Source organism: Natator depressus, chromosome 8 (assembly GCF_965152275.1).
Source record: "Natator depressus isolate rNatDep1 chromosome 8, rNatDep2.hap1, whole genome shotgun sequence".
Taxonomy (NCBI): Eukaryota; Metazoa; Chordata; order Testudines; family Cheloniidae; genus Natator; species Natator depressus.
Window position 1 is genome coordinate 30,815,546 of NC_134241.1, and position 12,652 is coordinate 30,828,197.

At 44.0% G+C, this 12,652-nt stretch overlaps 1 protein-coding gene across 1 annotated transcript in view; it reads left to right on the forward strand.

Annotated features, from left to right (window-relative positions):
* DOCK2 (dedicator of cytokinesis 2) overlaps positions 1-12,652 on the forward strand; it is a 449,812-nt gene that overhangs the window by 423,790 nt on the left and 13,370 nt on the right. Inside the window, exons 36-37 of the mRNA XM_074960680.1 lie at positions 1,108-1,191; positions 9,692-9,829. Of these exons, the coding sequence (XP_074816781.1) occupies positions 1,108-1,191; positions 9,692-9,829 (222 nt within the window). The remainder of the gene's footprint in view (positions 1-1,107; positions 1,192-9,691; positions 9,830-12,652) is intronic.

Consider the following 12,652-nt stretch of genomic DNA (forward strand, 5'->3'; position numbering starts at 1 on the left):
TAACTGCTTTTTCCAGTAACTGCAGCCTTTTGAAAGGCAGTTTTTGTTGTGAAGAAATGTATTTTGTTAGAACAACAGGGTACATGGAGATGCAGCCCCTTAAGGAACTCAGTTATTGAAGACAATAATTCCAAGACAGCCTCATAACAAAAATTTTGGAAGGGATATTAAATATCGCATCAGGGCTTAAGACAATCTCTATTAGAGATAATGATGAGACTTAATTATCACACATCTGTGGAGCTCTTGCACCTTCATGTGAACATCAAGTGTTGGCTTCTATCAGGCCATCTAGTCCGGTATCCAGTCTTTATCTTCATATGTTCCCAAGCAATCCAAATCTTTCTGTCCAAACCTATAAATGTCCTGGAAGGTGTCTAAATCATTTAAAAAAAGACATTCATCTGCATGATATTCACCAGACCTGCAGTGAGGCAATCTGTTGTAATACAGCTGCTTGTTGACTTACTATCTTTACTTTGGGCTGAGAAAGAGGTGTTGTGATACATAAAGGGTGGGGGGGGAGTAGCTCCCTTTGAACAGACCAAGAGGGATTTTACAGCTAGCTGGCTGCCTGGCTGTCCATCAAAGGGAATTTTCCCCCTCCCCCATGTATCACAGGTGCTGTGAGTAATGGCTCAAGTTATGAATTGCATTGGTATTGGTTTGTGTCCTATAGCAGCAGGTGGAAAAGTTTAACTCTTATCTAACTGATCATCCAGGAGGTGCACTTATGTTAGCTAAACAACAACAAAAAGGCAGTATTCATTGATGGATAAATTATGGCACTCCAAATACTTCGTACCCCTAACTAAAGTAAATGTTAGTTAAAAAACTTGAAAACAAGAGGTTGGCTTTTCAAGATGGTGGTCCTGAGCTCCAATGCGTTAAATGGACACTGAAAATATTTGAACAAATAAAAATGCCCTTTCATCCTCAGTTCATTTACTAATAAAGCATCACCACAAGTGGCTGCTCTCAAGGAAAACAGATGTCTTATCATTCAATTAGAGATAGAGTTCTATCGTGATCAGTGACTCACACTGGAGAAAGCATTGATTCCTTTTCATGTTAAAAGGGACTGAATGATTTATATGCCCCTCACAGGCTTTCTTCACCGATGAGTATTCCAAAGACCATCCAGAGGATCAAGAAAAGCTGAACAGACTCAAAGACCTGATTGCTTGGCAGGTAATGCCATACTGGCAGCGATTTTCTGAGGTTTACCTAGTTATTCCTTTTTTCCATTTATCAGTTTTCTTTCCATTGGGATAGTGTAATGTGACTTAAATGGTTCTGTCATTTAAGTCATGTTTGTATTTGTGTGTTTCCCTCTCCTGCTTTTTTAAAAGGGGGAAAAAATCAACATTATAGCTAGAAACTAACAGATTGGCTCGGTGCTACATTACCAAAGATTTTTAAAATGGGTTCCTACTAAAATGTTCCCTTTACCCTGTGATAAATCTCTTGTCTTGGGGACATGTGGGATTGCAGAGAGGAGGGAAGAGAGGCATTAATTTGAATTTATTCAGGCAAAAATTCTCTCTCAAACACAAAAGGAGGCTTACACCACTTGGCAAATGTTCACATATATAACTGGAAATCTACTTTACTGACAAACTTACCGAGATGCTGGATCAAATTACACAGCCAAGAGTTGTTATCTTCTGGAATGGAGTGGTGCAGATAAAACTTTGTAAGGGGTCTAGAGAGAGCCCCCTCTCTATTTTGTAAGATAACTGCCATTTTTGTGAGGTTTGATCCATTCCAAATTGAATACATTTCCTGCTGCAGAGTACTTTTTTTATTTTGAGACGTCACTGCAGGGACTGGTTAGCAGTGTCCGGAGAGGGGTGGGTGAAACACCACTAGACTCTGAGAAATCACCTGACAACCTCCATACAGTTTGAGGGCAGAGCTTTAACAATAGGTCACAGAGATATACCCTCCAGCACATCTCTGGAATTGTTTGCCCAAAATTCACACAAAAGGAGCTACCCTTATTGCTACTGAGTAAGATCTTAGGGTATGTCTACACTACGGAATAAGGTCGAATTTATAGAAGTCGGTTTTTTAGAAATCGGTTTTATATATTCGAGTGTGTGTGTCCCCACAGAAGTGCATTAAGTGCATTAACTCGGCGGAGTGCTTCCACAGTACCGAGGCTAGAGTTGACTTCCAGAGCGTTGCACTGTGGGTAGCTATCCCACAGTTCCCGCAGTCTCCGCTGCCCATTGGAATTCTGGGTTGAGATCCCAATGCCTGATGGGGCTGAAACATTGTCGCGGGTGGTTCTGGGTACATATTGTCAGTCCCCCCTTCCCTCCCTCCCTCCCTCCGTGAAAGCAAGGGCAGACAATCGTTTCGCGCCTTTTTTCCTGAGTTACCTGTGCGGACGCCATTCCACCGCAAGCATGGAGCCCGCTCAGGTAACCATCACCATATGTCTCCTGGGTGCTGGCAGACGCGGTACGGCATTGCTACACAGTAGCAGCAACCCATTGCCTTGTGGCAGCAGACGGTACAATACGACTGGTAGCCGTCCTCGTCATGTCGGAGTTCCTGGTCGCCTGTGTGAGGTCGATCAGGAGCGCCTGGGCAGACATGGGCGCAGGGACTAAATTTTTAGTGACTTGACCAGGTCATTCTCTTAAGTCCGGCAGTCAGTCCTATTGAACCGTCTTATGGTGAGCAGGTAGGCAATATGTCCTTCTGCACCGTCTGCTGCCAGCCAAAGATGTAAAAGATAGATGGAGTGGATCAAAACAAGAAATAGACCAGATTTGTTTTGTACTCATTTGCCTCCTCCCCTGTCTAGGGGACTCATTCCTCTAGGTCACACTGCAGTCACTCACAGAGAAGGTGCAGCGAGGTAAATCTAGCCATGTATCAATCAGAGGCCAGGCTAACCTCCTTGTTCCAATAAGAACAATAACTTAGGTGCACCATTTCTTATTGGAACCCTCCGTGAAGTCAACCCTGTAAGCCGTGTCCTCAGTCGCCCCTCCCTGCGTCAGAGCAACGGCAAACAATCGTGCATCTGAGTTGAGAGTGCTGTCCAGAGCAGTCACAATGGAGCACTCTGATTGGGCTAAAACATTGTCGCGGGTGGTTCTGGGTACATATTGTCCGGCCCCCGTTCCCTCCGTGAAGGCAAGGGCAGACAATCGTTTCGCGCCTTTTTTCCTGAGTTACCTGTGCGGACGCCATACCACCGCAAGCATGGAGCCCGCTCAGGTAACCGTCACCGTATGTCTCCTGGGTGCTGGCAGACGCGGTACGGCATTGCTACACAGTAGCAGCAACCCATTGCCTTCTGGCAGCAGACGGTGCAGTATGACTGATAGCCGTCCTCGTCATGTCCGAGGTGCTCCTGGCCACGTCGGCTGGGAGCGCCTGGGCAGACATGGGCACAGGGACTAAATTTTTGGTGACTTGACCAGGTCATTCTCTTTAGTCCTGCAGTCAGTCGTATTGAACCGTCTAATGGTGAGCAGGCAGGCAATACGGATTGCTAGCAGTCGTATTGTACCATCTTCTGCCGGGCAGGCAAGAGATGACGATGGCTAGCAATCGTATTGTACCATCTTCTGCCGGGCAGGCAAGAGATGACGATGGCTAGCAGTCGTACTGTACCATCTTCTGCCGAGCAGCCATGAGATGTGGATGGCTTGCAGTCCTTCTGCACCGTCTGCTGCCAGCCACAGATGTAAAAGATAGATGGAGTGGATCAAAACAAGAAATAGACCAGATTTGTTTTGTACTCATTTGCCTTCTCCCCTGTCTAGGGGACTCATTCCTCTAGGTCACACTGCAGTCACTCACAGAGAAGGTGCAGCGAGGTAGATCTAGCCATGTATCAATCAGAGGCCAGGCTAACCTCCTTGTTCCAATAAGAACAATAACTTAGGTGCACCATTTCTTATTGGAACCCTCCGTGAAGTCCTGCCTGAAATACTCCTTGATGTAAAGCCACCCCCTTTGTGGATTTTAGCCCCCTGAAGCCAACCCTGTAAGCCGTGTCATCAGTCGCCCCTCCCTCTGTCAGAGCAACGGCAGACAATCATTCCGCGCCTTTTTTCTGTGCGGACGCCATACCAAGGCAAGCATGGAGTCCGCTCAGCTCACTTTGGCAATTAGGAGCACATTAAACACCACACGCATTATCCAGCAGTATATGCAGCACCAGAACCTGGCAAAGCGCTACCAGGCGAGGAGGCGACGTCAGCGCGGTCACGTGAGTGATCAGGACATGGACACAGATTTCTCTGAAAGCATGGGCCCTGCCAATGCATGCATCATGGTGCTAATGGGGCAGATTCATGCTGTGGAACGCCGATTCTGGGCTCGGGAAACAAGCACAGACTGGTGGGACCGCATAGTGTTGCAGGTCTGGGACAATTCCCAGTGGCTGCGAAACTTTCGCATGCGTAAGGGCACTTTCATGGAACTTTGTGACTTGCTTTCCCCTGCCCTGAAGCGCATGAATACCAAGATGAGAGCAGCCCTCACAGTTGAGAAGCGAGTGGCGATAGCCCTGTGGAAGCTTGCAACCTCTCCTCCTGGTCATTTTGTGCTTTCCTGCAGTCTGACATTATTTGCCTCCATGCATTCGTCTGTGCTCTGTCAGTGTGGGAGGACAGCATGAGCTCGGAGAACATTTCATCTCGAGTGCGTTTTTTTTTCTTTCTAATCTTCACTAGCCTCTGGGAAGGAGAAGATCCTGTGATCATTGAAACACATGCAGCTGGTGGAGAAAAAAAAAGGGACAGCGGTATTTAAAAAGACACATTTTATAAAACACTGGTTACACTCTTTCAGGGTAAACCTTGCTGTTAACATTACATACATAGCACATGTGCTTTCGTTACAAGGTCGCATTTTGCCTCCCCCCACCGCGTGGCTACCCCCTCAACTCTTCCCCCTCCCTGTGGCTAACAGCGGGGAACATTTCTGTTCAGCCGCAGGCAAACAGCCCAGCAGGAATGGGCTCCTCTGAGTGTCCCCTGAAGAAAAGCACCCTATTTCAACCAGGTGACCATGGATTATATCTCACTCTCCTGAGGATAACACAGAGAGATAAAGAACGGATGTTGTTTGAACGCCAGCAAACATACACTGCAATGCTTTGTTGTACAATGATTCCCGAGTACGTGTTACTGGCCTGGAGTGGTAAAGTGTCCTACCATGAAGGACGCAATAAGTCTGCCCTCCCCAGAAACCTTTTGCAAAGGCTTTGGGAGTATATCCAGGAGAGCCGCGAATGCCAGGGCAAAGTAATCCTTTCACACGCTTGCTTTTAAACCGTGTATAGTATTTTAAAAGGTACACTCACCGGAGGTCCCTTCTCCGCCTGCTGGGTCCAGGAGGCAGCCTTGGGTGGGTTCAGGGGGTACTGGCTCCAGGTCCAGGGTGAGAAACAGTTCCTGGCTGTCGGGAAAACCGGTTTCTCCGCTTGCTTGCTGTGAGCTATGTACAACCTCGTCATCATCATCATCTTCTTCGTCCCCAAAACCTGCTTCCGTATTGCCTCCATCTCCATTGAAGGAGTCAAACAACACGGCTGGGGTAGTGGTGGCTGAACCCCCTAAAATGGCATGCAGCTCATCATAGAAGCGGCATGTTTGGGGCTCTGACCCGGAGCGGCCGTTCGCCTCTCTGGTTTTCTGGTAGGCTTGCCTCAGCTCCTTCAGTTTCACGCGGCACTGCTTCGGGTCCCTGTTATGGCCTCTGTCCTTCATGCCCTGGGAGATTTTGACAAAGGTTTTGGTATTTCGAAAACTGGAATGGAGTTCTGATAGCACGGATTCCTCTCCCCCTACAGCGATCAGATCCCGTACCTCCCGTTCGGTCCATGCTGGAGCTCTTTTGCGATTCTGAGACTCCATCATGGTCACCTCTGCTGATGAGCTCTGCATGGTCACCTGCAGCTTGCCACGCTGGCCAAACAGGAAATGAGATTCAAAAGTTCGCGGTTCTTTTCCTGTCTACCTGGCCAGTGCATCTGAGTTGAGAGTGCTGTCCAGAGCGGTCAAAATGGAGCACTCTGGGATAGCTCCCGGAGGCCAATGCCGTCGAATTGTGTCCACAGTACCCCAAATTCGACCCGGCAAGGCCAATTTAAGCGCTAATCCACTTATCAGGGGTGGAGTAAGGAAATCGATTTTAAGAGCCCTTTAAGTCGAAATAAAGGGCTTCATCATGTGGACGGGTGCAGGTTTACATCGATTTAATGCTGCTAAATTCGACCTAAAGTCCTAGTGTAGACCAGGGCTTAAACTCTAGCAAACATTCCTGGAGACAAAACTGAGAGTGTAAGAAGACCATAGGGGGCTTCACAGGTTGATGAGAGAAGGGGAACCTATAAATGTTAGAAAACAGTTCATCTTCATTTTTAGCTTCCTCACACATTTTAAACGTTCATTGTTTGTCACTTTTTTTTTTTTTTGAGTCAAAAACGTCAGTGGAATTTTTTGTTGCTTCGGGGCCATGTAGTACATACCCCATATCACGTGCGTGATTGCTGCCGCACATCCTTATGCAACACTCAGCTCCACAAACAGAATAGAGGAGTGGTAGTCAATACTTTATAAGGCTGATCTCTCTAGAGAAAAGCCAGAATATTTTACCTGCACCAGCTACATTCCAGCTCTTTCTTTCTTATTTTTAAAGTGTGCTTTGATAAGCTACCCAACCTGCGGCTTCCCCTTGTTCTCAAAGAATAAAACACATCTACTGTAGATAGTGTCACAAAGGCAACATCAGTTTTGATGAGATTCAAGGGAAAATAGCTCTCTTTATTGTCCTAAACTATTTGGTGCTACAGTAGAGGAGAAAAAAAACAACCATGACTTCAGGAAATATCAGAGCTATTTTTATGATCTTGTCAAAACAGTTAATGCCGCTACAAAACTGTATCTGATACACAGAGTGACTGTGGGATAGAAAAGTTTCATTTTAAATTTCTCTGCCAATCTATAACCACCGCTATTTGTGAACACCTCCCCTCCCTGCTCTGAAATGTTAACAACTTGAATGAAAAGAAATATACTATATTTGCTATGAACAGAATAGGCATAAAAATCCTTACATTAAGTTCATGCGCAATATTAAAATAGGCTAGTGATTCTTAAATGGCTCAAACCCTACCACTGTGTCCTTTTTCCCCCTCACATGGATGGCTGGGAAATATTATTCATTAGACAGGAATCCTCTCACCAGTAATGTGTGACTCTAGATTTCTTTTGATATGTCCTGTATATCCCTCTTTCTACTATAGAGCCTGCCATATATTTCCCATCACTGTAGTATCAGAACAGCTCACATGTATTCGTGAAATGTGATTCACAACACCCCTGTGAGGAAGGGAAGCATTATCTTCATTGGACAGATAAGGAGGCAGCAAGCCTTGACTATCTGTTCCTGTCTTTAACCACAAATGAAGCTTCCAAATAAGTTTCCTCCACTGCATCTTGTTGAATTTTATTTGCTCTGGTTTTCGGGCTTGCCGTAACTGATGGTCACCAAATTTCACAGTTTTGTCTCCTGGATACCCCACACCCTTATCTGCACAGTGTTCTCCCTTATTGACAGTCTGAAACACTTAATGGATGCCCCAGATTGCACTACAACATTGCAGCTTTTGTGGTTTGTCTTGAATTTAATACAATGTCCTTAGGCCCCAGAACTGTGATTCAGACACTTCCCATTAGTCCCCCAGGAGAGGATCAGCAGATTGGCTATAACAGAGGTACTTCTAAGAGGCAGGCTGAGAATGAACTTCCATAAAATATGAGATAAATAAGGATTTTTATATATATGTTAATGCTATTTACAGGGTCATAACACAATACATGAAACTAGAAAATATAAGTGGATAATGCAAAAAAAAAAAAAAAGCATTATTTAGAACTAGCTATAAGGTTTTTGCTGCATTACCAAAAGATTATTTGCACTAGGATATTTAAAAGTATAGTGAATAAATCTCACAAATAGCCTTCTTAAAGAACTTAGGAGCAAGTAGGTGCCCTCACAGTTGGGGAGAAGAGTGGGCTAGTTTATTATTGTTTATACATAGGGGCCTACCAAATTCATGATCCATTTTGGTCAATTTCATGGTGAAAGGATTTTAAAAATAATAAATTTCCTGATTTCAGCTATTTAAATCTGAAATTTCGCGGTGTTGTAATTGTAGGGGTCTGGCCCAAAAGGGAGTTGTGGGGAGGTCACAAGGTTATTGTGGGGGGGGGGGCGTTTGCGGTACTGCTATCTTTACTTCTGCGCTGCTGCTGGCACTGGAACTGCCTTCAGAACTGAGCAGCTGGAGAACGGCAGCTGCTGGGCGGAACCCAGCTTCGAAGGCAGAACCGCCCCCAGCAGCAGCACAGAAGTAAGGGATGACATGGTATAGTACTTCCACCCTTACTTATGCACTGCTGCTGGCAGGGTGCTTCTTTCAGAACTGGGCGCCCGGCCAAGAGCTGCTGCTCTCTGGCCACCCAGCTCTGAAGGCAGCACAGAAGTAAGGTTAGAAATACCGCAATCCCCTTAAAATAACCTTGCAACCTCTCCTGCAACTCCCTTTTGGGTCAGGACCCCTAACTCGAGAAATGCTGGTCTCCCCCATGAAATCTGTATAGTATTGGGTAAAAGCACAGAAAAGACGAGATTTTACAGTGGGAGAGACCAGATTTCATGGTCTATGACACGTTTTTCATGGCCGTAAATTTGGTAGGGCCCTATTTATACAGTACCCAAAAGTGTGCCAGGCACTTTACAAAACAACTAGAGATAAGAGATACAGTCCCTACCCTGGAGATCATATAGTCTAATGTAAGAGCGTAACAAAGGCAGTGGGGAGGCAGAGGAGAAGGATCACAGTAATAATATGATGATTGCTTCATTCTGAGCACATTTAGGTAGTATATTTATATATTTATTTTCTGGTAAAGTAACTTGCTATGTGTTGCGACACAGAATTTAAGGGATTTCGTGTGGGATTTAAATGAAGAGAGGATGTTGTCTTGGTGAACTGGAATGGAGAGACCCCCTTGCTAACCTGTTTATCTCTGAGAGAATGGCTGCCTGCACCTCTCTTCGTCTAACTGAATAGGTAGACTTAAGATCCCCTGGTTTAAATCACTGGCAGTCCCAAAGACAGAGAATGATGGATTTCCAAGAAAAGTCAGGACTTGGAAGCTGGGAGTGTGACAGCCATTTGGATCTTTGTCCTCCCAACCTTTCTGTCTACACTCAGCCATCAAGAAATGGCAAGTGCCTTTGTTAGCAGATGGATTAGTATTTGAGATAACCAAATCTCTCTTTGACAAGTCATATAAGTGCAGAGAATTGAACTCTCAATGCTGTTTCTGTGAACAGAACCAGGGATTTTCTCAGATTCTTTCACAGGGTGTATCCAAATCTCAGAATATGAAAAAGAACAAAACCCTCCATCACCATGAAGAAGCCCACTCAGGCAGCCTGCTCCAACAGTTTACACAGCAAGCTGGCTTTTCAGAAGCCTTCTCCAATTTGCAGCAAGCTGCCTTTCTGCTTCTCCCAGTTCCTGGGGCTGACAAATCTATTACAAGTCTCAGTAATGGTTTTGCAGTTGACTTGGAAAATTCTGTAAATGGAGGGAGGGGGGCTTGGCAGATCCAGTTTAATGTTCTTTCTTTTCATTTTGTTCAAGATACCTTTCCTCGGGGCTGGAATTAAGATTCATGAAAAGAGGGTTTCTGATAACCTTCGTCCTTTCCACGACCGTATGGAAGAGTGTTTCAAGCACTTAAAGATCAAAGTAGAAAAACAATATGGAGTCAGAGAATTGGTAAGGCTCTCTCTTTCTTTCTTTCCTCTCTGCTGCACTTTTCCTTTATTTAGTGTATGCCCTGTACTTTTCCTGTAAGCAAAAGTGCCTCCTGCATATTGGTTACTTAGTGTGGTCCTGTGATCTGAAGGCACCATGATCTGAATCTTACAGTCACAGTAGTTTGTTAGTTCCCTGATGCATCAAACATCCCCCATTCTGAGATTTGGAACTCTTCCCTATCTCTGTTAAACTTGCATTTCTTTTTCACATTATAAAGAAACAAACCATGACACATTTTTTTCTCTTTGGAATATTTTTTAGTAGCTCTGAGCTTTGATCCACACTTGATGTCCATAGATAGCTCCCTGCACTTGTCTGATTCCAACCATGTGACTCTACTTCTATTCCCAGATAATCCTGGGAGCAAAACAAGTCTAAATATCTGAACGTTAGTTCAGTTGTTTGTTGGTGTCAGAAATTAGACCCCTATCATTTGGGGATTGAAATTTTGCTGCTCCTGCTATATGTTTATTTTTTAATTTTTACATGTTGATTCAGTTGTTATACTGGAAAAAAACTTAGTGTGGCAAACTTCTCCCCTACAGCCTGGGTATCATCCTATGGTATAATCCTGAATAACGCCAATTCCAGCCATTTATGTCAATATTGTTCCTATAATTCAGTCCACTGGAGACAGACTCACAATGTGGAAAGAGATGCAACCCAATGTCCACAATCTAGCCAAATGTTGAAGCCTTCAACAGCCATTTGGATCAACTTTTGTAAAAGTAAAAAGCAACCTATGTATGATTTTTATTTGACAAGAGCAAGAATAGAATGTACTGTTCTTGTGATTAACCCCCTCTTCTTCTCCACACTAAGATTTCCTTTCCAAACCTTCCATGGTTTGACAGAATTCCCATGGCCTACACAGTATACAGTTATGACAGTTCTCGGGATGCCCAGCACTGAGAGTCAGTTATTTCTCCCTGCCTCCATCGAGAGAGATACTTGGTTGTGCTTAACTGGGTGTCAGCTCCCTGGCCCATCCAGTCTGTTAGCCACCCTAACAATCTCCTGTGGGCTATGCCAGCTTTACTTTGCCTTGCAGGTTAACAATAGGTGCACCCCTGTCCCTGAGCCCCTTTGAAACATCTCCCTGTAATGTTCAGCCCCTTATCCACTGAATACTCACGATACCAGGTATGTGGTCTGCAAGGGAACAGTATACACACCCAACTTGAACATATCAACCCAGGGTCAGCTCCTTAGATAATACCACAGCACTGAGATATGTTTATAGTGAAAACAATCATAAGTTCAGTATCAAGACTTAAGAGATAGTGAGTAATGATAATGCAGACAGAAAGGTTACATAGAAAACAAAATCACAACACGCTTTCTAGAGACTAAACTTTCAGTCTAAGTTCAGCTCAACCAAAATGTCCTTTTCCAGCATTTCCAGCCAAGACTGGTTGGGATCCCATTTTCATGAATGTAAACGCACTACCCATTTACTTTCTAGGTGCAGGATAAAGGGATGTCTTTTTACCTTCCCCTTAAATCCCCCAAAGTTCATTGTCTGTCCCCAGATACAGGACTACCCTGTCATTCATTCTCTAGTGGCTTGTCTCTGTTGATTTTGTATGTAAATAGAGCTTCCATATTGTTGGTTTACAATGCTTAATTTACATATGAACTGAGATAGGTGAAAATACATAGTTTGTCAATCCTGCCTTGATCCAGACTTTTAGGAACATATTTTCATTATACATACATAAGTTTTTACATAGTATCTGTACATACATTTCATAGCCATATTAATGATCAGCTGAACATGGCTTTCATTTAAGATCTTACATGATACTCAGGTGGACCAGAACGTACATGCCAGGATCAGAATATTCTTGTAATCCCCTTTATCCAGTTGGCATTGAGAGGTTCTTGGGGTCACAACAGTGTAATATGAAATGTGATGATTGATAAACCAATTTATTTATGTAATTTAATCTCTGAGATTATGATCAGTGCCCAAGGGGGCCTGAAATAGCTCCTTAGATGCACATCTCCCCCTTACTCATTCTGGGCTCCCTTCCTGAGCTGAGGTTCAGCATGTTTCAAAACAATGTGATGTGCTGTTACAAAATACAGTTCTATTCAAAGTTGCGCAATGCAGCAAAGCACATTATTTTATTATTGCTCAGGAAGTTTCTCATAAATTAAAAAAGTTGGTGGATAGCAGTATTTCATCCATTTTATCCCATACAGAAAAGCCAGTTAATTTGAAATGGAGCACCATTTCAGTTTCATCATCCCTAATTCTCTTTCAGGTTGCTAATGCGAGCTTTTCCTATTTAAAAGGTGGCTTCACCCATTGTGTGTTATCACAGCACTCTGGGAGCTCACAGGATGAGAGGCAATTCTCACTGCACATAAACTGTGAAAAGTGTTTGAAAATAAACTTTGGAACTATAAATGGATTTTCTGATCCTCTGGCTAGAGGAAGCTGTCTTAGTGAAAAGCAACAGCATCAGAAGCCAACAGTCGGGGAGTCTAGCATATAAGATTATACACCAGTTTCCAAACAGATTTAACATTATCTGAACAATCAGAAGAAGAACTTTATTATGTAATTAGCAAACATGGTGGGTTCTCGGCTTTATTTTTAAAGTTATTATTGTGTTATTAAAGCAGGATGGAAAGTAGTTCACAATGGGTATGTGTTGGGAAATGCTTCTCAACCTGTGCCATTACAATGATGAGCTAAATGGGGAATGTTCACACTTATGAAACTCACTTGAGGCAATATTTCAGCTGAGAAAGAGGAGGGCACATCTGAAC